Source organism: Xiphophorus hellerii, chromosome 16 (genome assembly GCF_003331165.1).
Source record: "Xiphophorus hellerii strain 12219 chromosome 16, Xiphophorus_hellerii-4.1, whole genome shotgun sequence".
In the NCBI taxonomy this organism is placed as follows: Eukaryota; Metazoa; Chordata; class Actinopteri; order Cyprinodontiformes; family Poeciliidae; genus Xiphophorus; species Xiphophorus hellerii.
In genome coordinates this window covers 13,407,076-13,432,321 of record NC_045687.1, presented here as the reverse complement: position 1 = coordinate 13,432,321, position 25,246 = coordinate 13,407,076, and the positions used below count along the sequence as shown (strand labels likewise).

At 38.2% G+C, this 25,246-nt stretch overlaps 1 protein-coding gene across 4 annotated transcripts in view; it reads right to left on the bottom strand.

The window, feature by feature from the left end:
• cep112 (centrosomal protein 112) overlaps nucleotides 1-25,246 on the bottom strand; it is a 122,648-nt gene that overhangs the window by 75,188 nt on the left and 22,214 nt on the right. For all 4 annotated transcript variants that reach the window (XR_004342347.1, XM_032586910.1, XM_032586908.1 and 1 more), the window contains 9 exons: nucleotides 21,544-21,630; nucleotides 17,875-17,974; nucleotides 17,366-17,484; nucleotides 16,192-16,335; nucleotides 11,566-11,720; nucleotides 10,763-10,892; nucleotides 10,590-10,682; nucleotides 10,401-10,460; nucleotides 9,192-9,271 (listed from right to left, as the gene is read on the bottom strand). Coding sequence is in view for 3 of the 4 variants with exons in the window: in XM_032586910.1 (XP_032442801.1) it covers nucleotides 9,192-9,271; nucleotides 10,401-10,460; nucleotides 10,590-10,682; nucleotides 10,763-10,892; nucleotides 11,566-11,720; nucleotides 16,192-16,335; nucleotides 17,366-17,484; nucleotides 17,875-17,974; nucleotides 21,544-21,630 (968 nt within the window). In the remaining variant the exon portion in view is untranslated. The remainder of the gene's footprint in view (nucleotides 1-9,191; nucleotides 9,272-10,400; nucleotides 10,461-10,589; nucleotides 10,683-10,762; nucleotides 10,893-11,565; nucleotides 11,721-16,191; nucleotides 16,336-17,365; nucleotides 17,485-17,874; nucleotides 17,975-21,543; nucleotides 21,631-25,246) is intronic.

Genomic DNA, 25,246 nt, shown 5'->3' with positions numbered 1-25,246 from the left:
TACACCTCCAAGGATACAAGAGGAAAAAAGGAGGGAAAAATCCACCAGAGCTAACTTTTAAATGAAACTAACTGTATGAGGATGTAAAGGAGGTCAAGAATAACTGTGTGTGAGAATGTGTGTGGTCACTAGAGTGGCAGACAGCGTGTCACCATCAATAACAGAGCAGAGAGATGAGAAGAAGGAGGGAAAAAAAGGGAGTCAGGGTGGCCTGGCAAGGAGAAGTGGAGAAGCAAAGGAAAAGCAAAGGAGAGGGATGCCAGCGCCAGGGCGGCCTGTCGGCTTTAAATGGATATCTGGTCAGAAAAGTGGAAGGAGAAGAGGCTCAAATTAAAGATGTGCCTTCTCTAAAGAGGAAGTCTTCTCATCCCTCAATCCTCAGCGGCTGTTTTAAAGAAGGGGGGGAACGCGAGCGGTGGGAGGGGAGGACCGGGGGAGGGTTAGTAGTTTCTGCCATTCAGTCGCCCAGCCGACAGGGATGTGGTCGTTTTCCAGGCTGCTCTAACCACACAATGCCACATGCTGCCTTTGTTATTGTATGACACGTGGTTGATACACAGGGAAGTTATGCACACAGTCAGCAACAAACAAATACTTGTTTCCTATATGTTTTTACTTAAAATATCTAATAAGAACAAATGTCAAGAGTTCCCAGATCTTCATGGCTCTTTTAAAATAATAAAGACAAATGTTCACTATGGATTTATGGTACACATTTATACAGAATGTAGGATGTAGATATGGAAACTGTGAAAACTAGAAGTACTAAGTGAGGAAAAAAGAATAAATAAGGAAAGTAAGAGATGGAAGAAGTGGACAAAGAAAGAAAAGAACTGTGTAATGAAGGAAGGACACAAGAATCAAGGTCAGAATGCAGGAAGGAAAGGTTACAGGGAAGGAAAAACATATTGACACACAAAAGCAAAGGAAAGACAAGTAAAACAGAGGAAAATGTAGGAGAAAACTAAAGAAGGACACAAGAGAAGATGGAATACAATCAAGAATGGAACATATGAAACATGGAAGAATGCAAGAACAAATAGGAGACAGAAAAGGGAAACATAGAAGGACACAAAAAAGGAAGGAAGGACAACACAAAGGGACTCATGGAAAAATATAATGAAAGACAAAAAAAACAGTCATAGGACATAAGAGAAGAGGGAAATATGGAGTAAAGGACATAAGGATGGAAGGAGGCTATGAAGAGCAGATAAAAAGGTGGAGAAAGGAAACAGGGAGTTAGGATACTAGGAGGGAAGGAAATATTGAAAAAAGGACAGAAGTGATGAGGAAAAACACTAGAAAGGATCTAACACATGGCACATTCAAGGCAAAGAAGGAGACAGGAAAGAAAAGGGTGAAAGGAAAGCATGAAGAAATGAAGGAAGCATGAGGAAAGAATAAAGGACACAAGAAATAAAGATGCAAAGAAGGTTGGAAGGACACAAAGGAAGAACACAAAACAGGCAGAGGAAAGGAGGGGAAGAAAGAATGGACAGAAGGAAATAAATAAATGGAAAGGGCTGACGGACAAACAGGCACACACAAGAAAGTATAGAGCAAAGCACACATTGAAAGAAAGAATGAAAGAGCCAAGGAGAAAAAGGAGGTATGACACAAGTAATGCAGGAAATATGGATGGAATTGAACAAGAAATGAAGGAAGGACATATTTAGGAATGCTACAAAGGACATGTGGAGGGAAATTCAGGGACATAAAAAAAGGAGAATGTATTGGAGACAAGAAATAAATAAAATATTGAAGAATAATAAGGAAGGACACAAGAAAAAATGAAGTAGGACAAAGAAAGGAAATAATTAAACAAAGAAATGGATGGAATCAGCATAAAGGGAAAGTGGTAAGATAAATGAGAGGAAGGAGGGACAGAAGGAAAAATGGAAGTACTGAGATGAAAACAAAGAACAAAGGATGGGGATGCAGAAGGAAGGAAGGGAAAAAAGGACATAAGCAAAGAAGGTAAAGAAAGGAGAGCATGATATTAAAACAATAAAGTTTAGAAATGCAAATATTATCCAAATTCCGATTCTTTTTTCCTTTACAGACCGGGAAGATAGTGAAAAATGACTCCGTACCTTTACAATATTTACAGGAACCCCATAGATATGCAATTATTACATGAGTACACAATGAAGAACCTCATAGCTTATGCAAATGTTCTTTCTTTCCCATCTGAGCTGAGCGTTTAGGAATTGTATGGAGTAATGTGGGTGGAGCAGCACATGGAAACAACTGGCAAACAGACCTGTATGTAAGCTTCCATATGGACGCCTCTGGTCTGTAGAATCAAAAGAGCCAGAGTGCGTGCATACATTGAATGTGTGCGTGTGTGAATGTGTGTGTAAGTGCATGCAAGAGCCCCGCATCTGCGTTTGTGAGCTCATCCACACGGAATGATAACGAATCCACAGACACATCAAAGAGGCCCTGAAAAAAGAGGGAGAACATAAAAAGAGAGAAAATGCAAAACTGAAATATTCAGCGCCCTCTGAAGAAAAAATAAAACAGGCTTCGTTTTCATCCACATCCCCAGAGAAACAGAGAGAGGGAGAGACAGAGAGAGGGGGAGAGGAGGAAGAAAAAAAAGAGACTGAAACAAGCAGAGAATGAGAGACAGACCACAAATAAGTGAACACAAAAGAGAGACAACGCAAGGGCGAGAAAATATTAAAGGCAGAATGAGTTGAAAAGGCAGAGCGGAAAAGGAGAGCATCATTGAGCTGGATGGCTTTAAAGCTGCCAACAAATGTGGCCGGTTTGTTGAAAGCAGAGAACTGAAATAAAATGACTACAATGTGTAAGAAGAATGAGGTTCTTATTATCCTTCATCAAGAGAAATATCAGTGGGCACAAGTTGTCATCTGTGTGCTTGAATGGAGCGGTTTGCTAGTGTTCCTGCCAGGATTTCTTAAACTTAGTTTAAGCTATTCTTTAACAACCATTCACGCTGAAAGCTAAAGCAAATAACGTATTACAGCGAATTAAAAGAAACTGATACAAAATGTATTTTATTTTTCATAAGTCCCATGTTGAAGACTAACTTGGTGTATTTTTTGTTTCTCTGTCTTGTCTGACAGCAAACTGACACGTGCAGACATCGCGTTAACTTCTGGGCACCTGACGTTTTATATATCAAACCTTTCTCCATCTACGAGCGCAGATATATTTAAGACCCAAGAAAATATGGTTTCAGACTGGATTCAAATGCAGGTCAAAAATAGCGCATGTTGAAATCTGGGGGAGTTGCAGAGGGAGAAGGGGCTTTACTCAAACACTGGCGGATGTGACAGATGACATTTCAATTCATCTTTGGAAAGCGTCTCTTTAGGATCCGGCGCTCTGCCACAGAGACTGAAAATGAAACCAGTGTTTTACATTGTGAATGTTACCCAAAAAGGAGGGGGGAATAAGAGGAATCTTGACTACTTTGATGCTGAATTCCTCCATCTTTCGAAAAGTCAAATTCAAGCACTTTTCATCCATTTTTAAGGTCACTTTTTGAAAGATTTTAAAGTGAAATTTTCAATTGATGATTTCAATTGCTAGTATCAAAACATAGTTCACGTTGGCATACAGTTAATTTATTTTAAACATTCAATCACAAACTTAAATTCTCACAATATATTGATTCACTACACATGGAGTGATGTAAGTTAAGCATTTGTCTCTGTCATTTTTGATAATTATATCTTGAATCTCATAAAAATGCAAAATTATGTTTTACTACTGAAACAAAAAGAGAAATAAAGGTTTTCCAATACGATACAATCTTGTATTGTTGGGACTGTTATCTCTGGAAAAGACGCTTTTAGTGTTGTATGAAATCCTGCAACAGCAACAGAATACTGCAGTGACGATATCAGCAGCAGTAACTCATCATATTCCTCACTCCTCTCTCCCTCATCTGTCATTACAATGCTTCCGTCACTCTCTGTGACCTTCAGCAGCTTGGCTACTGCCATCTCTACCAGGATGAATCCATTGTTGGCATGCAGATGGGGAATTTGTGGCTCTTTTTATACAGCAGATGTCAAAATACGTAGCATGCATTTATATTCAAGTGTATTTAATTCTATATACGCTTACATACAGAACAAGTAGAAATAGTCTACGTGTTTAAATATCATTGACACATAGCTGAACAGACATGCTTATTTTGATTATGTTTATGTTTAAATGGAATTCAGGTTTTTATTGGAAACACAGTTCCCAAGGAATATTACCAGGGGGACAGAAACCTATACTAAAACTTTCCCTCTTTTCTGTATTAAACCTTACATAATTGCCTTTTGTGACCATTTTTAGAAATATATATATCATTAGCTGTTGGGAGATGAACAAGATAAATAAGAGTAGAAATATAAATGTCTGCCTTTACTGTCTTTTCCGTAATTATGTAGAAAATACCACATGCAAGGCACAATCCTTTTTGCACTGAGTAGGATGAGCAGGAAACCTTTAAATTCCTGATTGGGTGTAATTAAGTAGACAAAGATCTACATTAAGGGAGCAACAATAAGATTTCCATTCCCAGAAAAAAACAACTCTTAGAAGAAAGACTGAAATGTAAAATGCGTTAAAGTTAAGCTACCAGTTCCGTTATCATAAACAGGTCTACGGATCACTGATAATTGTTATTTATTCATCAAAAATATTGCTGATAAAGGAGACTTTTCCCACCATAAAGCCCAGTGAAGGAACTCAGAAATTTCCTTTTGCAGTTTTCTGGTATTGAACTGATGTTTAACCCATCCCCAAAATCTCTTTTTATGCAGTTGCCAAGGGAAAAACTATTGAGCTCTGGATAACCTTTTTATTATTCAGGATCCATACCTCCACCTGCACCCGCACATGAACATTAACTGGGGTTGCTTAGATACTTCTGATCCCTGGCTGGACCAGAGCTTTGCTCGATTCTTGTTGGCATGCTGAGAACAATGAGTCCACTTCAAAGAGAAACACACACACATACACCCACCCACACAATCACAGGTGCATGATAAGTTTGCAAGTGGAAGATAATTGTTTTTCTTTATATATGTTTTTAAGAATTCTCAGTTCCTTCTGCCCATTTCAAAACAAACAGAAAATATTTCTATGAATAAGTATAAGGAAATAAGGACCCCAAGAATTAAGGAAGGAATTGAAGACAAGAAGGGAAGATGAACTTCCTGCTGAACTGACAGTTGTTCACACCACTCACCAGGAGGGAAGCAAAAAAGGACAAGGCTAAAACAGCTTCTTGTTCACAGATAGCTGAATCCCGGCCTATTAAAGGAAAGTTGATTGGAAGAAAAAAGGGTGCACAACCACTTTATAGAGATGCTGATATTTTCCCAGCAGGACTTGGCGCCTTACCTTCTATACCAAGTATCAGTACCTGGTTTAACGGTATGACTGAACTTGACTGAATTTACTTTAAGCGCAAAGAGAATCTACTGGTTATTTTCATCAGAACCAACAATGCAAACAAGCTGAATGCTGCTATTAAAATAACTTGGGATTTCCTTAATAACTCAGCAAAGAAACAGGCTAATTGTCTCTATGTCATACTGTAATCATGTACAAACTTATAAAAGTGGCCATACTGAGTGCATATACTGTACACAAACATAGTCCTTAGTTGGTCAACATTTCTGTATTAAATGTCCTTTTTTGGTCCCATTCGAATTTCCGGGTTTTGAGATTTACCTAGATGAAGGATTACACTTGGTAGACACAGTTTTGGATGAGGCCAACCTGGTGCCAAGTTAAAGGAAGGAAAATATGAAACACGAAAACAATGGAGAATTTGAAGAAGAATGGAACTAAAATGAATGCAGCTGTCATTCCCTATTTTTACCAGACAGGTGGCTTTCTGGAGTTGTGAAAACTGGGATTTTGAGGTCACTGTTGCAAAAAGTGGCAAGCTGCTCTCCCTCTTTATACACGACCTTCCCTCTCTCTGTGGTGCACCTCTCCATCTCTATGCTAATGCCCTGTAATGATCTAAGGCGCACCGAGGTGAAGGAAGTGGAGAAACTTCTTTGTTGTTGTTGTTGCCATAGTAACAAAGACTTGGCATAAATCTGATGCAGCAGTGCTTATTTGCACTGCAAGACAAGGTGCTGTTCTCGTCATAATAATGACATATATACATATAAAAAAACAGTGAACTGGTTGTGTTTATGAATTCAACAGCAGCATAGATGCAAGAGAAAACACATGCCACACAGTACCTGGCAGATAGAAAGCGTCTTGAGCGGCTCAATTTAATTTTATCATCCATCCTCATACTCACACACACCCGCACTAACATGCTCACACACACCTGCGTGCAGTCTTGCTTTGACTTTGAAGTTCCTCTGGATCGCCTTTAAAGGCCTTCAGTGTTGCCAGGGCAGCAGGCAGGTAGAAGACATCAGACTGCTGGGTGTGTGTGAGTGTGTGTGGGGGTGCGCGCGTGTCTCTGTGGAGGCCAAGTACTTAATTAGCAAAGAGCCCGGCGGGCCGGTTGCCGTTTCTCAGTGTTTAGCTCTAAACGAGGAAATGACTGGCTCGTTACTGATGCTAACAACGGGAGTAATTTATGCACCAACCGATCTGTCTGCTGTATTAAAGCTTTTTTTTTTTCTACTTTGCCTGTCGGCTTGACGGCGACAGGCAAACAATAGGCAGGCACAGCGACTAATGTCCTCTTGTTTTGTTCCTGCTGTATTCTAAATACAACAGCGCTAAAAAGTCATTCGTTAAACAGTGACGGAAACCCACAGAAACAGTGAAATTAGGTATCCCTTAAACCAACAGGTAATTTCATCACAAACAACAAGAAAGTGCTCAATTTATTAAGACATCGCAACTAAAACCTTCCTACGGTGGATGACGGTACGGTGCAGCACAGGCTGCACCGTGGGTTGAGCTGTTGTTGTGTTCAATTGTGCAGAACATATTCTAAGTTTGGTAGGGGAAGCGTAATCTGCTGCTGACAGAGGTACATGATTCTGAAGGGGTGAGGAGGATGTTCTGATTGGTTGGGAAGTTTAGTCTTTAGGCAAAGGGTTCATACAGTGCTAAGAAAAGTATTTACACCCCTTTGAACTTGATTGACTATAGCCCAATTGTTAAATTGAAATACATTTTTTATGCATTTCAAAAGTGTGGAGCCCCTTTGAATTTGATATCCCTCAAAAGTGTAAATGAAATTCCTTTGAAAACTCAGCTAAATAAGAACAAATAATTCAATATTAGTGTAAATCCTGCTGTTCTGAGGAGATTTGTTAGAGAACATTAATGAGCAAACAGCTAAGCATATATTGCAAAGAATGGGCAAATATTTCATGAGCAAAACTAAAGGAGGGATTTAGGTAAAGGTAATTTCATTTATATAGCACATTTTCAGCAACAAGGCAATACAAAGTGCTTTACAGGTATTAAAAGAAATTACAAACAAATTAACAAACCAAGATCATGGTATTTAAACTGTTCATTGTTTAACACAACTCATCATAAATGGCCTTGAATTAACTAATAGGAAAAAGGGTGATTTTATAATGCTATAGCGTTATGTATAATAAAAAGCCTTGCTGCTCTGATACAGACTCTACATCATGCACTCCAATGGCATTTTTAAGAATAATGACACTTCAGTGAAGATATGACACATAGTATAAAAACACAACAGCATCCAAAACCCAGATATTCTCTTTGAGGTAGTCACAAGAACTCACAGTTTTAAATGTGGTGGTTTAGCGTTCAGTAAAGGTTTCAAAAGACAAAAAAAGAAAAAAAAAAGATAAGAAAGAAGAGACAGATTTGAATCGGGTAGGTCTCTAGTCCAACACTGGGACGTGCAGAACAAACAACCATACACACACACAAATGCACACGCAAGAGGGCTGTAGCTTACCAGGTAACAAGAAGAAGCTGAATTTGACTCTCTTTATTTTTCTATAACTTAAAACATAAGAAGCTATAAATGAAACAACTCTATCATTATAACCATAAACAAGTTTGCCTTGTATTTATTTCAAATGATAGCAATACATCTAGGATTACTAGCTGGGTTTAATACAATCACTCATAAGTAAAGGTCTGATGTGAAACACTTTCAAAGCCCTCAGATGTAGCAGTTCAACTCTGTTATATAAAAAGATCAAAGGATTGGCTTGTTAAAGCCATACTCCACCTTAAATCAAAATTCATACCCACTGTTCTCATGATCAAAGACTCAAGTCAAGAGATATAAACAACTCTCTAATAAAGGCAGAATTCAGAAAGTTAAGGCTAAAGTGTGTGATGTAACTCTGAAATAAATAGCATACTTCATGGACTTTATGCACGTTTCAGAAAACTTAACATGCTTTGGTGATGTTGGATTATGATACTAATGGTTAAATATCGCATTGGGCACACCCACAAACACACGCCCACATGCATATTAGCCAACTACTGTATTTCTCTGACTGCTTTGATTTCTGTCAGTCTATTGCTTAACGGTGTTCGTGTTTTGACCACCCCAGTACGTCAAAAATTCTTGTAAAACTTTTTTTTTGTTTTTAAGCATATTCGAATGCTGCAAATGCATCCCAATAAATATTACTAAAAAGTACAGTTATTTTGATTATATAATTCAAAAAGTTAAACTCATACACATTCTCCCCACACAGAATAATATATTTCTAATTTTGATTGGTTTAAATTCATTTTACTGATTTTGTTTGGTAAAAGAGTATTGTCTCCAAGCATTTGAAACAAAAATTAGGTGGAAGGAAAATGTGTGGTAGAACAAGATACACGTTCAGGTCAACAGCCAGTACTACAGTGACGTGGGTTTCATTAACTCCAAAGCAGACTGACTGCCTCTGTACCACACTATATTGATAGATAATTGGTCCAAAAGGAAGTCCTACAAAGTATTGGTACAAGTTATGCTTCTGTGTTATATATCCCTCTTTTATTGGTCTTAGTATAATTAAAAAATTTTGAGAAAGTGAATTTAGGGTTTTAATTTACTGCGAGTCAGAATCATCTAAATGAACCAAAAAAACATCTGAAATGAATCTTTTTTTCTGGTAACATTCTTATTTATTAAGATGAACCTAAATTTTGCTAAAGTTTAGCATCGACTGTGTTACTTCCAAACATTTTTTTTTAATATAAGCAACAAATAACACTTTTTTTTTTTTTTGCTGTACCTTAGTGCATCTTCTAGTTTGGCTATCTTCCTCTTGGCCTCAATTTTCTCCCTCTCAGCCTCACTGTGAACTGCCAACACCTGAAAGACAGAGAGAAAAAGTGGGACAGCGATAGAGGTTCAAACAAGTGCAAAAGCAAGACACCATCAAACATCACTCAGGAAATCCTCTGCTGCCTATGTGACCCTCTGCATAAGCTCTCGTCTCTTCTCCCTATCACCCCATCAAAAGTACCGTCTGGCTGCTCACAGCGTCTCACACTTTGGATCTATGGCAGCCATATGGGCTGTTCTAATAGCCAGATACTGAATCATGACAGCCCACACAGCGCTCCAAAGAAGCTCAAATAAGAATCTTTACAGAAGAAACCAAAAAAAGTAAAATAAACTATTCTGTAACACTTTCCAAGTCGGAGTCCTGCAACCTGAGACAAGTTACAGGAAAGGCAGAAGAAATGCTGTCTGATTAAAGGAAAAGAATACGAAGCAGACATCAAAAACTAAACTTCTGAGAGGCCTAATTAAATATCTCCCTGACCCCGAATAAAGAGTACAAAGGCCTGCTAAGTTTTTGCAGGTGTATCAGTCAAAGGGCCCCACGTATGCTGGTCTGCCACCAATACAAACTTTTCAGAAATGGCACTTTGAAGATGACCCAGGTGCAGCACAGACTTTAACCAAGAAGTCTGGCCTCCACTGGTCTGGTCCAGCTCAGAGTAATTAACAATGATCCACGGACTCGGCGCTTTATGGCTGCACTCTGACATTGAAGTGGGCTTCAAAAGTAGAAAGCACGGGCAATTAGGTGTAGGTCTGGGCACACTTAAGGGACAGTTTATCCCTCAGAAAATGCTGCATGTCGTTTTTTGCAATGCAATCTTTAAGACTTTACTTCCAATTCCGAACTATTTTATACTATACTTCGAACACTACTTGTAAATATAACCTCTATCCATACTCCTGTTTTATCACAAAGCAGAGCGCATTCCTCCAGCTGAAGCCCCAGAAGAATTCAACAAACCCTTCATGTTTATAATTGTGACTGTAGAAGTAGAATTATAGCTGATCCCTCTTTAAAAACACTTACTGCCTATTTTATTAGCTCAAACACCAAATATATATAAAACCTCTTGCCTGTGATCAGAATTCAAGCATTATTTTCATACGATGACACTAAAGCAGTAGAGTGCAGTGAGGAAGATGGCCCAACCTTTTTCTCACAGCAAGTCTGCAGATCATCTTTCTCTTGCTGGAACTTCATCTCTTGATCCTGAAGGGAAGCCAAGTTTTAAATAACATGGTGCAACAGATAATCCAACATTAATGCTACACAGACAAAAGAAAAACTGTGATGTGTTAAAGTTGATATTAAGCCCTCTAAAACCCTCGTTAAGCTTACTCTGACTTGTTGTTGTCTTCTATACTCGCTTTCCTGAAGCTGCTGCTTGAACTGAGCCACTGTCTTCTCCAAGATCTCTATCATCTCTGAAGCCTGCAAGACATGTTCTTTTTTTATGACAATGATCAGTGAGCCCTACGTTTATAGAGAGGACATGCTGTGGTAATATAAACCTTAGCGGCAGACAGAGCGTGTTCCTGATGTAGGTGGCTCATGTCTGTCTCGTGTTTGGCCAGGAGATTCATCACTTTCTCCTCTTGTTGCTCGCTCTGCTGTTCTTTCTCCTTCTGCAGCATCATCATCCTGCACACATTCAAAAGCTTGGTTAAAACGACCTTGGCGAGTTATTTTTTAAAACATCAATTTGCTCCTTTTCAAAGAGTGAAACTAAACAGTGAGATGAGTCATTAACTACTGCATTCTCCCTGAGAAAATCTGAATATGACTGAAGAAGACTTTCAAATAGAATATTTTATTAATACTGTTATAGAAAGCCTCATTAAAGCCATTAGTACTGCCGCCACAGTACCATAAGTTTATCCATACTACTTTATTTTATTGTGATTTTACAAGTTAGAAAAACACAAAGTTGTGCATAACTGTGAAGGGAAAGGAAAATGATACCAGACATAAACATATAGCCAGAGCAACAATGGTCATGTGTTAGAATGTCCTAGTCCAAGTAAAAGCCAAAATCCAAATGGGAGTCTGTGAAAAATCTAAAAACTGCTGCACGGATGCTCCCCAGCCAATCCAATCGAGCTTGAGAAAAGTTGGAAAGAAGAACGTGCAAAAATTTCAGTCTCTAGATTCTAGAGGTTTAAAACCTATAGAAGGTGGTTCTACATACCATGGTTATTTGCATTCACAAGTATTTACTGAAAGGGGCTGACTACAAAGGAGATTTTCAACAATTTTACACATCTTAAAAATCCCAATAAAATACACAGAATTTTGGCGTGATGTTGCAAAATACCGTTTGTTTGTCTCTTGCAATTCGGCCCCAAGTGACGCGATGTGGATCTCCAGTCGGGCCTTCTCCTGCGTCACCTTTCTGCGCAAGTCATTGGCCTTCTCCAACTCCACTGACTGTTGCTTCACACGCAGCTCCAGCTCATGCATTATTTTTTCCTGGCCCACAAACATGCAAAAAAATCGAGTCAAGTCAAATATCACTTCAGCCAACAAGGGTGGCAGCATGAGATAATGTCAACAAAGATGATCAGTCCACTCCCCAAATCAGACAGAAATCCAAACTCCTCCACTCTAAAGAAGGAATATTCCTCTTCCGAGAACCCTAAAAAAGTGATTAATATCATAAATTAAATTACTCATTTCTACATTAAGGGTTTTTTTTCCAGTCTTGATTAGGATTTGAATAAAGTCAGTCTTATGTAGCTGTTTCCAATAAAAAGAACTACTGTCCTTCAGCTTGCACGTGTGTTTCTACATACAGGTATGTAACAGCATGGAATGCGGCGTGGGCCTGGCTGACAAAGGCGATGATGGGGCGCGGATAAGAGATGGAGCGTGCTAGCTGATCTACACGCTGACAGGGGCCGGCGATGACAGGAGGAGGGGCCGGCAGTGCCCCTCATAGGTTGGTGACAGAGATTCTTTTCTTTGTGTCAGTGCAGACGGGTGTTAAAAAGAGGAACAAGGGGCCTGTGTTGTGCTTTGGCCGCGTGCTGACACTTAGCTGCCTGGCAGTAGATGAGAGGAAGGCGCGTCTGCACACCGAGGCTTGACTGGGCGCACCTGGACACACTCGGCGAGAGCAAATTAAGTCCAGTAATTAGGTGTTTTAGAAGGAGAATTACTTGGTGTGAAGTGCAGGCTATGTAAGCTGCTTCAATCGCTCCCGCTGCCTTTCACAGATTTAGTGATAGGGTCTTTGAAGTTTCAGCAGAAAAAGCCATTTATAGTGATGGACATACCCTCACAGTTTTTGTATCAGAACTGAGGCCAACAACTGGAAGGCAGCCTGCATCAACAGTCATCTCCAGAGGTTTATCAGGCTGTGTGCATGAATGTATAATGCGGATCAAACTCCAGTGTCCAAGTAGGAGAAACAAACCAAAGGACAGCAGAGAACTGAAAAATAACAGCAGGTGTGAAACTACTGCTTAAAGTTGATTTCTGATGGAGGAATTAGCTGTAATACAGACTTTCAGAATGAATTCTGCTTAAAGGAAGAGGCACAGAAAACCTGCAGTGAATCTAGCAAAGAGAAAAGTATTGCTTTATATGGTCAGAGTCGACAAGCACAACACGCCTGCAAAGTTTTATTCAGCTTATTATATTAGGTGCTGTATTCATACATGGAGAACCTTTTCATATTTTACAATTTACAGCCACAATTTACAACTTCAATTCATATTTTTGGCCTTTTACTTGTAAAGTATAAGAAAAGAAAGTAGGACAAAATATCTGAAAAGTGTGGCATGTCTGTATTTAGGTCCCCTCAGAATACTTTGTTTGTAGACCCATGTGTCGCTGCAGTTACAGACTCAGGTTTTTTGGAATATGTCTCAACTTGCTTTGTACATCTAGAAACTTTTATCCTTCTGCTCAAGGTCAGTCGGATTGGACAGAACGTATCTGTAAACAATCCTTTTGACGTCTTGCCTTATATACAACATATTCTAAATTAGATTTAGATCTGGGCTTTGACTGGGTCATTCTAAAACCTGAATATGCTTTTGTCTAATTCACTCCACTAGATCTGGCTGGATGTTTGATATGTTTTGTCCCATTAGAAGGTGAAACTCTGTCCACAGCATGAGACAGATATCACTGTATTGCACTATGGGAATGCTGTATTCAAAATGACATGCAGTGTTTGTTTTCTGCCTATTAATTAATTTTGGCCACATTTGACCAGAGCCTCTTCTTTTATGTTTGCTGTTTCCCATATATGAACAGTGCATAACTAATAGATGTCTTGTCAGCAGATTCTCCCACCTGAGCAGTGAGTTTCTGCAGTTCTTCCAAAGTCTTGTCAGCTTCTCTGCTCACTTCTCTGAATATTTTGAGGAAATTAAGGTCTAAATGTTTAGTGATTTATGTTGGATAAAATTCCAACTCAGTGAATGCTCTTTAAAAGAGAATAACTCATTAAAAAGAAATTCCCCATTATGTTCTCTTTATGATGTAGGGTAAAAGCAATTAAAAATTAATTAATTTATTAATTTATTTCTTTCAAGCATATTTTACAAAGCCAGAACATGTGATTAGGAAAAAAAATAAGTTGTGTCAGATCTGTATTAAGATAAACAGCTAAATGACAATCAGCTAGGAGTAAGCGTAATTTTTTTTGCTAGAATATTCTTCAAGTCATTCAAGAGAATTAATCAGAGAAGAAACAAAGATGGTTACTCAGGAGCCACGACTCAGGAGAGAGAATCGGTTGACAGGACAACGGTTATCTTGCGCTGTATAAATCTGACCTTGTTGAAAGTGGAGCAAGAATAAAGCCAATATTGAAAGAAAGTCATAAAAAGTCCTGTTTGCAATTAGCCGCAAGCTAAGTAGGTGACACAGCAAACATGTGAAGGATGATGTTTTAACCTCCCACCCAAAGACAAACAGATCTGTTTGTCCTACATGCAAAATGTTATTTGTGTGGGGAAACTAACAGAGCAAATCACCCTGTACACCCCTCAAGAATAATGTGCAAAAATATCAGTCAAAAACTGTGCTGAATACAATATTTTATGCAGTTGGCACAAAGTATTGCTTCATTGGAGCCACAATAAAGATGTAGCTTTTTATTAAAACATGTTGTGCACCATGCATCATTTTCCTTCCACTTCACCATATTTCCTGATGGTCTGTGACTTTAAATCCACACCGAATGCTTGTGGTTGCAATGTGACGAAATATGAAAAACTCCAATGAGTAAGAATAATCCTGTAAGGCGCTGTGTTTAGAAAACTGTTCATCTCAAGAGTTGGATTGATATTGACTGTTTTGGTCATCATTAGTCATTAGGTCTGAGAATTACAGCGGGTTTGAAGTTTCATCCACTAAACTGTTCCCTCTTGGAGACATCTAAATGGCCACCAGACGCCTAATTGTCCCGGACGCTAAAATCTGCCCCTAGGAGGGGCTGCAGCGAGTCAAAGTCCACTTTAATAATGCCATCCTCACTATGTCTGAAGATCAAGCCAACCACATGGCAGGAAGGCAACTAATTTTCAGTGACAAAGAGCTCTTTTTATTCTCTTGGATCTTGTCTGTCCTTAATTATTAAAAAAAGTGCCTTACCATGGGCTCCATCTAGTGTTTGATGCCTCTGAAATGTCGGCCTGTTGATAGATTAAGGCCAGAAGCGATGCATGTGCATGGTTGATATGTAAAGAAATCCCAGAATGCTGATAATATATATAACATGAAAAAGCGCTACAAAATACTTTTTAACAGCAGCTCAATTAACTGTCTTCCTGTGTTGATGAGCCCTACTAATAAAATGTGCACAATCCCATTTGACACCACAGTCTTTTTTATAACATCAAAGACCCAGCAGCTTTGGAAGGTGTGTGTGAATGTGAGTGCGCACATCTTTGAGGACGATCTTAGCACTGAGTAAGATTTAATATGGACTAAGATCAAAGACATTTAAAGAGATGACAGACATGCAATATTGCAGTCACTCCCACCCAGATGTTAAAGGATGCCTCCTTTCATTCAAGGCTTGGAATGAAGAAGCTGGATGTTTTATTATTAGATTTGTGACTGATGTATACATGTAGAGCTAAACAAAGCCTGGGATTTAACCACTAATACTAAATCCTTGTCCTGTTCCTGTAGAAGTTGGGGTATTTAGTCTGAGAACAACTGTAGCTTTAAAAAACCTACACTCATAATTATTGTGTCAGCTAAAAATAATGTCGATGGATTATTATAGTCAACTTCATGACCTCTGCAGTACTAAGCTAATATAGAGAAAATACATACCTCAGTAATAGTTATTTTATTCAAGTACCTCCTTTGGAGGTTTTCTATATAATTTTAAGTGCAGCATTAGCTCTGTGTAACAAAAAAATACGAATAAAACAAAGAGCTATTTTTAATAAGAAAAGAACAAATATAAACTCCAGAAGATCAGGAGAGATGAGCTATAGTAATTCATCTTATCTACTGGTTAAATTTAATGGAACATTGCTGATTTAAAGTCGCCTAAGGTCATTTGAAGAGTGCAAGAAAACGCATTGCATGCATGCTCTGTGGTGAAATTCCTATGCCACTTATTGACCTGCTGTTTGTATATTGCAGCCTTCAAATTCCTGTAGGCTGATTAACAAATAAATCGACAAAGCTGGCCTGCAGTGAGAAGCTGCTTTAGAAAACTTTGCCCCCTTTATAAATTAAGTCATCATTTGAAAGTTGTTTTTATATGTATTCGTATAAATTGTCTCTATGTGATGCATTTTTATAGTCTTAAAGAGTTGAATGTGACCAAAGAGGCAAAATTAGAACTAATCTTCAACAGGACACGGACGCGTCAATGCACAGTACATACAGTAGTTCTTACATTTAAAACCTTATAATATTCTATCGCTTCATTAAACTACTTCCACATGTCTTTTATAATACGTACAGTGGCCTGAGAACGAGTGTTGTGCTCGGACTCCATCTTAGCCAGCCTACGGTTGGTGTCGTCCAGCAGCTCCTGGATGTTTTCGGTGTGTTTCCTCTGCATTTCAAACTTCTCCTGCTCCATCTCTGCTACAGTTGCATGTAACTGAAAAGGCAGAGAAAAGCTACAGATTAGACAGTGATCTATTTTATTGGCACTGAGTTTAGATCAGTTGCCCCTGCAGACATAACTTATCCTAGAGAGACAATAAGGTACCGTTTGTTCCCACTATGGAGGGACTGCAAAGTATCTGTGAAAGTTCTCTGAAACTGGCACTGTTTTTCCTCCGACAATAATGAACACATTTAATATAACAGCAGAATTAATCTGAATGAAGATGGAGCCACATAAGATGCAATCCTGGAAGGCTTGGAAAGACTTAAAATGTAAACAATGGCTGAAGTTCCAGAAAAACCTACATCCTAAACATGAAGGTAGAACTATAATGGAATGGTTCAAATCAAAGCACATTCATGTGCTACTGTGGTCCAGTCAAATTAAGGTAAATCCAATGTAAAATCTGTGGCAGGTCTTGAACATTGTTCAAGCGTATGCATCAGTATGAAGGAAAGTTTGACAGGGTTATATTGTGAATAAGAATGGAAAAAAACAGAAATGTGCAAAGCTGGTACAATTATAATCCAAAAGACTGGCAGCTGTAATTGCATTGAAAGTACTGACTCAAAGGGACACATTAAAAACCTCTAATACTGTGAACTACTTTTCTCCTACTTCACAAATATTTGTGTTGTTCTATCACATGCAATCCATTTAGATTATAAAATGTGAAAAGCTTAAGGGGATAAAAAAAATTGTAAATACTTCAGATAAAAAGGCTCAGATGTAAGCAATTTGTATAATACTGCTGGAAGATTACCAAAAAGTCTTATTTCTAATTATTCTTAACATTCTGCATATTTAAAGACAGTCAGCAACTCCAAAGAAATTAGTGAATCAACACTCTGACTGGACCTCTAAGACTTCACTGAAAGCCCAAAGGAAGATAATCAGAAAGAAATGAATCTGTTTTCTCAACCAGTACAGCCTGGCTCCTTGCAGAGAGGTCTCCCGCTAACCCATAGTTTTCCTCTGGCTTGAGGCGGCTTATGCAGTGCAGGACTGCAGAGTATCCCACCTTCTTCTCCCACTCGTTTTTTATAGAGTCAGCACTCTGATCGGAGAGCTTCTTCAGCTCCGCTATCTGCTTCTCTTTGCTCTCACAGATGATCTGGGATTCACGCAGAACACCTTGAACTGTGGGAGAGTTTGGACACAAACACACAAAAAGGGAATCAGGTCTTTCCTCTAAGGGATGGACGAGGGGGGGGGGAGAAATCAAGGATGTAAACAGAAATCTACCTGAAGGCATTGATTGTGTCAGTACATGAAATTAAATCAAATGTTTTTAGTTAACAGAAAACACAAAGGAAACAAAAGTAAGAAATGATAGCTAAACTATTGGTGAAAAAAGGCCAAAATGATTTGCTTAAACTGCACAGACTGAGCAGCACAGCTGGAGAACATCACTCTGCACCAGCATGATCTCCTGTGGGATAGTACCTTTCTAGGCTTTTTACTCTGAGTGTTCAGAGACACTACTGTAAACATCCTTCCAGTTAGCCCTGCAATCATGTCACCTCTCACCTTTCTTTTCGAGCTTACGGCTCATCTCCTCAGATTCCTTCTGCTTAACTCTGTACACACTCTTTATCTCTTCAATCTCCAGATTTTTTCGGTCCAGAATCTAAAGAGTGTGAGAAGAAAAGGACTGATATCAGCGCTATACAGATACTGCTAGGATGAAAGTGTGTTGTTTTTTTTTTCTGTATTCTATGTGATGGCCATATTGAAGTATGTTAAATCTTATAAGAGTTAAGACACACTAATTGACATCTTTGCAATGCAAAACTAAGAAATAATAATAATTATTATCCTTAAACAGAATATTCAGTATGTCAGTACCCAAACAGTGTTTTTGGCAAAACATAGCAACATATAAGAGAGATTCGCAACTGCTCAAATCAACATTTTCCATCTCTTTTAGCCATTTACAAAGTCATGAATCTCTGGAAGAGTTTCTAAATCTATAAATGCATGTTTTAGTGCAAACTGAAGTGAAGATAGAGAAAGCATTCATAATGATTCATCCCAAGTGATTAGCCACCTTGCATAAAAGAGACGGGGACAATTAAATGTAGGGTAACTTTCTCTAAATGCATGCATAATGCCGCTTTTAAATGTGGGAAAACTGGATCAGAAGAAAGAGGGACTATTTAAAAACGCATACATGCATTTGCATATGGTCTGGAAATTAGAATTACCCAACCAAACACTGACAAGAGTTGGGATGCCATCTCATAGGTTCACAAAGCAAATTTAAATTTTTGACAATGAGTGCACATAGAGAAGTAAACCAAAGTATCTTAAAACTTTAAGATCAGACACACAAGTAAAGAGATTGTGCTTGTATTCTTGGCAATCAATAAATAGAAATACAGAAATTTCCTAAAATATAGAACCTTTTTTATTATTATTTGAAACTGAGCCACTTTTAAGAGAATACATCTGGATATGAACTGTATAATCGGAAAATACTATATAAATTTCAATTCCTTAGGAGACCAAAGACAAACTGAGTAAAATAGCAGCTGAATGAACCACCTGCACCGAGGTGATGAGGTAAGTGCATCTGCTTGCTGCTGCCATCTGGGTATCATTAGTTAAATCAGGCAATGACGAGCTGCAGCTCCAGTAATGGAAATAAAGCAGAAAACTTTCCAAGCACTTATGCTCAGTTGCATTGCTTGTGGATATGCAAAGAAAAAAGGCTTTCCCTTAACTTGTGCAATAATTTAGGCCGGGAATTCAAGTCTTTGGGAACTGTGGAATATTAAAATGACTTTTTAACAGAACAGATTAAATCCAAAAACAGGCTTCTCTTGCTGGGAATGGCAGAAAACCATAGGAGATGTTATTTTTGTCTGACTCTAGAAGCCCGTGACGCTCCTTATTAGCCAAGCCTGTCATCATCCCGGTGTGAATGGGATGGAGGAGATGAAAGGACGATTGGGTGCCTGGAGCAAAGTTCACCCAACATTTAGGGATAGCCAATTTTTTCCATTTCACCACCCCAAGAGACTTTTGTTTTTCTTTTTAGGGTGTAGAACAGAAGGCGGAGGCACAGGGTCAGGTTGAGGCAGAGTGCATTATTACCCTTTTTTGAGGTCTTTGGAAGACATCCTAATTCAAAGAGAATCCAATGAATTAAAGAGAGGACAGAGAACAGCAGAAGAAGAGAACAAATTTAGGATTACCAACTAAACTACAATGATCTGCCACAATATTATGATCAGAGCTGAGCTCAAACCTAAAAAAAGTCTAACTCAACCCAAACTCATAGACAGTGTGTCCGAGCCCAATTCAACCCAACTAATTAACTTTAATTAGAGGCCTGAGTCCGAAATAAACTTGACATATTATTTTAGACTGCTACCAGTTTAAAAGACTTCCAGACCTCTGACTTTGAACTTTTCTGACTTGGTAGTGTAGCATTCCCTATTCTTTGCTTTTTGTTAATATCTTCCTGCTCCATTTTATCACTTGCTGTTCCGCAGAATGAGTCAAGTGCAAATCTTTTGGATGGCTGTCAAAGGAAGCATATTTAATAATCTGCAGAAGGAATCTTTGAAACACAGATACCCCCAAAAGAGACGCTGTCTCAATTTCTGTCTGTGAACCAACGTTGCTGCCCCACAGTCGGCCTCTAGCTGCTAGCAGAGCAGCTAACCGTTCCCTCGATGCTTCTGCCACAGCCACATGCTAACTATGGCTTCATAAATGCTGCAAAGGCTCAGCTTTTTCCATCCACTGGCCCCCTTCCTTTGGTAATTTGTTTGCAAACGTTTGTCCATTTGAGAGCATCTTGGTTCTTAAGCACTGCTCAAGTAAGGGTTGTGACTGGTTACAGATATACGAGTTAGAATTTTAAAAAATGTTTCTGAGTGTGTATTACATTGTGCTTTTTGCATTGTTTATGGTTAAAACTGTTCCAAATGGAGCAGGCCTAGAGCAAGCCGGAGCTGAGGCAATCAAAGCAAACTTTATTTCAATAAGCGGTTTGATCAACAATAGTCCAGTAATATGAGCTGGTGCAAAAAAAAATAAAAAAATAAATAAATAAATGTTATACTTTTTATTCATTCAACCTTTTTCTCTAATCCAACATAATCTGTTTGAAAATGTTGGCAGGCTTTGGAAAATCTCAGGTAAGGCGAGATTCCCCATTTTCTATGAAACACCCTTGGCGACAGATGTCTTAGGACTATTAGCTACACCAATCACAAATATAAGTTATAAAAACTGTTTTAACTGTTAAAAGCACACAGAGTGACGTCACATCTCCCCATATTATGCATAATTAATGGCCAATTCCACAGAAGAAATTAGAAAACAAAATTGTGCTGTTCTTCTTAAGTTGTGATTCTCAAAAAGGAATAGCATAAAATCCAAAAAGCTAAATAAGACTATACCATGGAGGTCAGCAGCCATAAAATTTCGATCAGAACATTTCTACCAGCAGTCCTTTGAATACTGAAAAAATAACCACCAATAAAAATGAGTACTCCTCACTTTCTATTGGACTTAAAGGTACTACTTAATCATCGTTGAACCAATATATGTAACAATCAATTTAAGATAACTTTCGGTCTACATTTACATAGGTAGAAAGCTCATCACAGAGTGTGGTGCCATACTGATTATTGTGAAACATCTTATCGTCTTAAGTGAATGGTAAACTGTCTCCTTAAAAGCCTCAATGGCAGCAAAGGAAAGTCATGTAAGGACGAGACTGATTCCAGGTGCTTGAGCTGCAGCCTAAATGACAGTACTTAATGTTAAATAAACCAGCTTTAGTGCTGCTTTCAACATCTGACAAGAAGCTTTGAAGAGATGAGACCAGTGAGATGATCAGAGAAGCATTCCTTTACTTTTCACTTGCCTTCTAATGGCTTTATGATGGCAACTGCAGATTAAATGATTGCACAGAAGATTTGCCTATCATGTTCAGATTCCAAACAGAAACTAAGGTTCTGAGTTTCCTCCGTTACAAAATTCTCTTGCAGATTTTGACTTGATTTAATAAACACTAAAACTGTGGGCAAATATAAACTATGTTAAATTCAATGTTCCTTTCATTTAATATTAAAAGTAAAGCCTTTCATTTAAAAAATCCAAGTTAAATATTAAAATGAAACTGGTGACATAAACAGAACTAAAGTTAGTTGGTCATGAGCTCGTGTTTTTCATTCTTGCCTTCTCAACATCTGCATCATGTCTCTGTTGCATTTTCAGTTTCTCCTCCTGGTGCTTGGCCTCCAACAGTTTGATCTTCATCTCAGTCTGAGAACAGATGAAACATCATGTCATGCAAAAGAAAACAACCCTCTCTTCACACCACGTCTGCTACTCTATAATTTAGCTGTAGTTTCCAAAAACTGAACGTGAAAACCACTGCAAATTGATCTGTTCTCTGGCACTGGTTTGTTTTTGCAGAGACACTATAAGAGAGGCCAAAAAAGATACAATTATCGTGAACCATCTTCCAAACATGGAACAATTCCCATTAAATTTGTGGAAATCATTCCAAAAATATTTACAAAAACTTTAAATTTGTGCATGTGAATCTCTAAATTGAAGATAAGAAAAACAACAAAAAACAAAAAGAAAACTGTAATTAAGAAGTTGGGTGACTGAAACTTAACAGCACAAAATGGCTGCATAATATTAGCATAGCAGTCAAACTGATGACCGTTTTTATTCAAATGCACCATTTTAAGAAGGGATCAGCTTCAACATTGTGTTAGGAAATTTTAGACCATATCTTCAAGAACTAAGGAAGCACCTTGATTTAAAACGACGTATACCCTACGAACCAATCAAAGATCACTAAGTAAAAGCCTTTTTCTCATATCATTTATTCATGGTATATAAACAGGATTTAATCATTAATATTTACCTCAGGCATGTACCTCAGGCAGGGCCTTCGCTGTACACAACTTGAATCCAACTTGGGAAAGACTGACTTGAAAAAGTACCCCATAATCTTTGAACTGTGTAAACTTCATAAAAACTTGTGTCAGAGAAGAAAACATGCATTAAACATAAAAACAAAGTATATCTAAGTGATCGTATTGTGTTAATTTAAAGGTTGTTCATTTTCTCTGTTGTGGTCTGTGGTCAGGGAGGCACTGAGTGAAATTTTGCCAAATTGAAATAAAAAACGTCAAAGATCAACGCCTCTATTTGAAGCATGAAGGACAGTCTTTTGCAATAAAACTAATGATTTCTTGTGCGGACTAAAGTCAGATCTGAGAATGCTGTTACATCAAACTCATGCTGCACCGCATTTTACACCCTTAAGTCAGAATTTCCAAGTTCCAAGCTTTGCACATAAAACATACTTACAGCTGCAGCAATAAAACAGTTTTATGCACTTCTGACAACTTGAATTTGTGTTAAACCAGTCACACACACAGTAATATAAGTCAACAAGAGAACATGTTCTTGAATTAGCAATGATAATAAGTTAGGTTAACTGCTACAGTTAGTAAATCCACTGGTTGTCCATCTTGAAGATATGGACATTTATCAGGTGTTCCTGTCATTACAGTACACCTGATAAAGATGTACATATATAAATTTATTCTGGAATTACAAGTAATTGTCCATACTTCATTTTCTTTATCCATTCATATCTAAAATTTAGGGGTGCACCGATTTATCGGCCGGCCAATTTGTGGGCCAGCTAATTTATCGGTGCCGATTTCCTTAATTTTGGGAGATCAGTGATCGGTGGATTTTTATATGTGAAGCTGATCTTTCCACCGATCTTTGCAAAGGTCTAAGAATCAACCACTGTCCTCTTTTGCTCTCTGTTGAAAAAGGTTTAACTATTAGACTGGCCCACCAAGTTATGTCTACATGTTTACAATTAACAATAGTGACCCCACTATTGCCAACTCAACAATTTTCTTGCTATATTGAGCAACATTTCAGACAAAAAGAAAATAGTATCGGCCAAAATTGGAATCGGCAAGTTAAGCTCTTTAAAAGATCGGTAATCTGTGATTGGCCAAAAAACTGCAATCGGTGCACCCCAACTGAAATTGATACAGTTGCAATCAAATTTTATATATTTTAAGTTTCCAGGCTTAGCAGGATTCCTGGCAACATATTTGTTTCCAAATCAGCAATAATGCATTTCAACTCTGAAGCAACACACTCACTAACAGATGCTAACAATACTAACAGAACTATGGGTGTTTTAATGAAATCATGACAATGTTTTTATTACCACAGCAAACTTATACGACCATTCAGCCTTTCTTGGATTTATTCTGGGTGGGAGCAAAACAATTTAGCAACTGAACAATGTCTTCAGTAAAAATGATTTAACTGCAATATTGTTTATGTGTGTAATATATATATATATATATATATATATATATATATAAACCTCTGCCAACCCCACTTGTAATATGACGAGGCTACAGTCTTAGATGCAAATATCCTGGGTTTGATTTCTGACCTTGAGACATTTACTGCATGTTTTTCTCTTTCTTGACCCAACTTCCTGTCCAGCTACTTATCAATTAAGACAAAAAGCGTTAAAAGAAATTAAATAAAAGTAAAAGCCATTTGTGTTTACAAATGGAACACTCCATAACTTAGCAGACTGTTAATCTACAAAACAAATGACCAAATAAGAAGGCTTGTAAAGATTTACATTACAACTTTTTCTACCATTTGTATCATGCTCAACATTATCTGTTTATAATAAACTCTGGTACCTCACTAACTTACATACTTTTATTTGATCATTGAAAATCTTAGTTTTCCTCTTTTTTTGAACCTGCTGTCTTTAATTAGAGGATGTTTCTCTGCACAAACACACAGCACATGGAGGCACAAAGGACACCTTTGACAGAAAAACTGTCTGGCTGTTTGCTTTGATGTCACCATTCATGTATAGTCTGTGTATCTTCTGGTACGTTAATCAAACCTGCAGCAGGGTGACAATGTTGCTCCTTTGAAAATGTGCTTGGGAGTGTGTGCGTGTGCGGGCGTGCGTGTGTGTGTGTGTGAGCGAGTCAGTGGTTAAAAACATCCCGAGGCTAAATCTTGTTTGTTCTAGTCATCAAAACCATTAAGCTGAAAAATTCCCAAAATGTCACTTGGCACAGGGAAAGCTCATTAGACCTTGTCTCTAAGATAAATATCAAAAGAAAACAACATGATTTAACTGCAGTATTGTTTATGTGTGTAAATAATGACAGAACACAATGAAGACATCAACAGCACACAACTAAATGTAGCCATGCTTCAGGACTAAAACAGTGGAACAAAACTAAAGAGCTCAGGTTTTCACTCTGAAGTCAGCAATTCCCTTCTCGTTTAGCGCTCCTTTAAAAATAAAAGTCCAACTAAAATGCAGAAATTGCCTTCTGGATGCCGCTCCTCATTATAGCACTTGAGCTACATTCACACTGCATCCTTGACAGAGCTCGTTTAAGTATTCTGTTCTTTCTTCTCCATCATTTTTCTTCATTTAATGCTATTTCTTGTGCAATTGAGAGGACCACAGGAGACTTGTCAGAGTAGAAAGAAAGAAGTCAAAAAGAAGTAAGAGAAAGACAGAGGAGCAGAAGGAGGGGGAGAGGGAGAGAGAGAGAGGAGTTGACTGAAAAGCACAATGTAAGGCAGAGACCTGATTCTAATAGTGCCTGAACAAAAAAAAAAAAAAGGCTCATGTGGGGGTGTCACTTTCTTATCCTCTCTTCAAATGCTCTTTGGAGAAAGTTTGTCAAACTAGATCAGTGGTGTTTGAAACTTGTTTATAAAAGCGTCGGTGAAGGGAGGAGGAGGAATGTCGTACACCTAAGGCTTCTGAGATGTCTTCAATCAACCCCGACTGGGTGGTACAGCTCCTTCCCTTTTCTCTTCTTCTGAGTTGAAG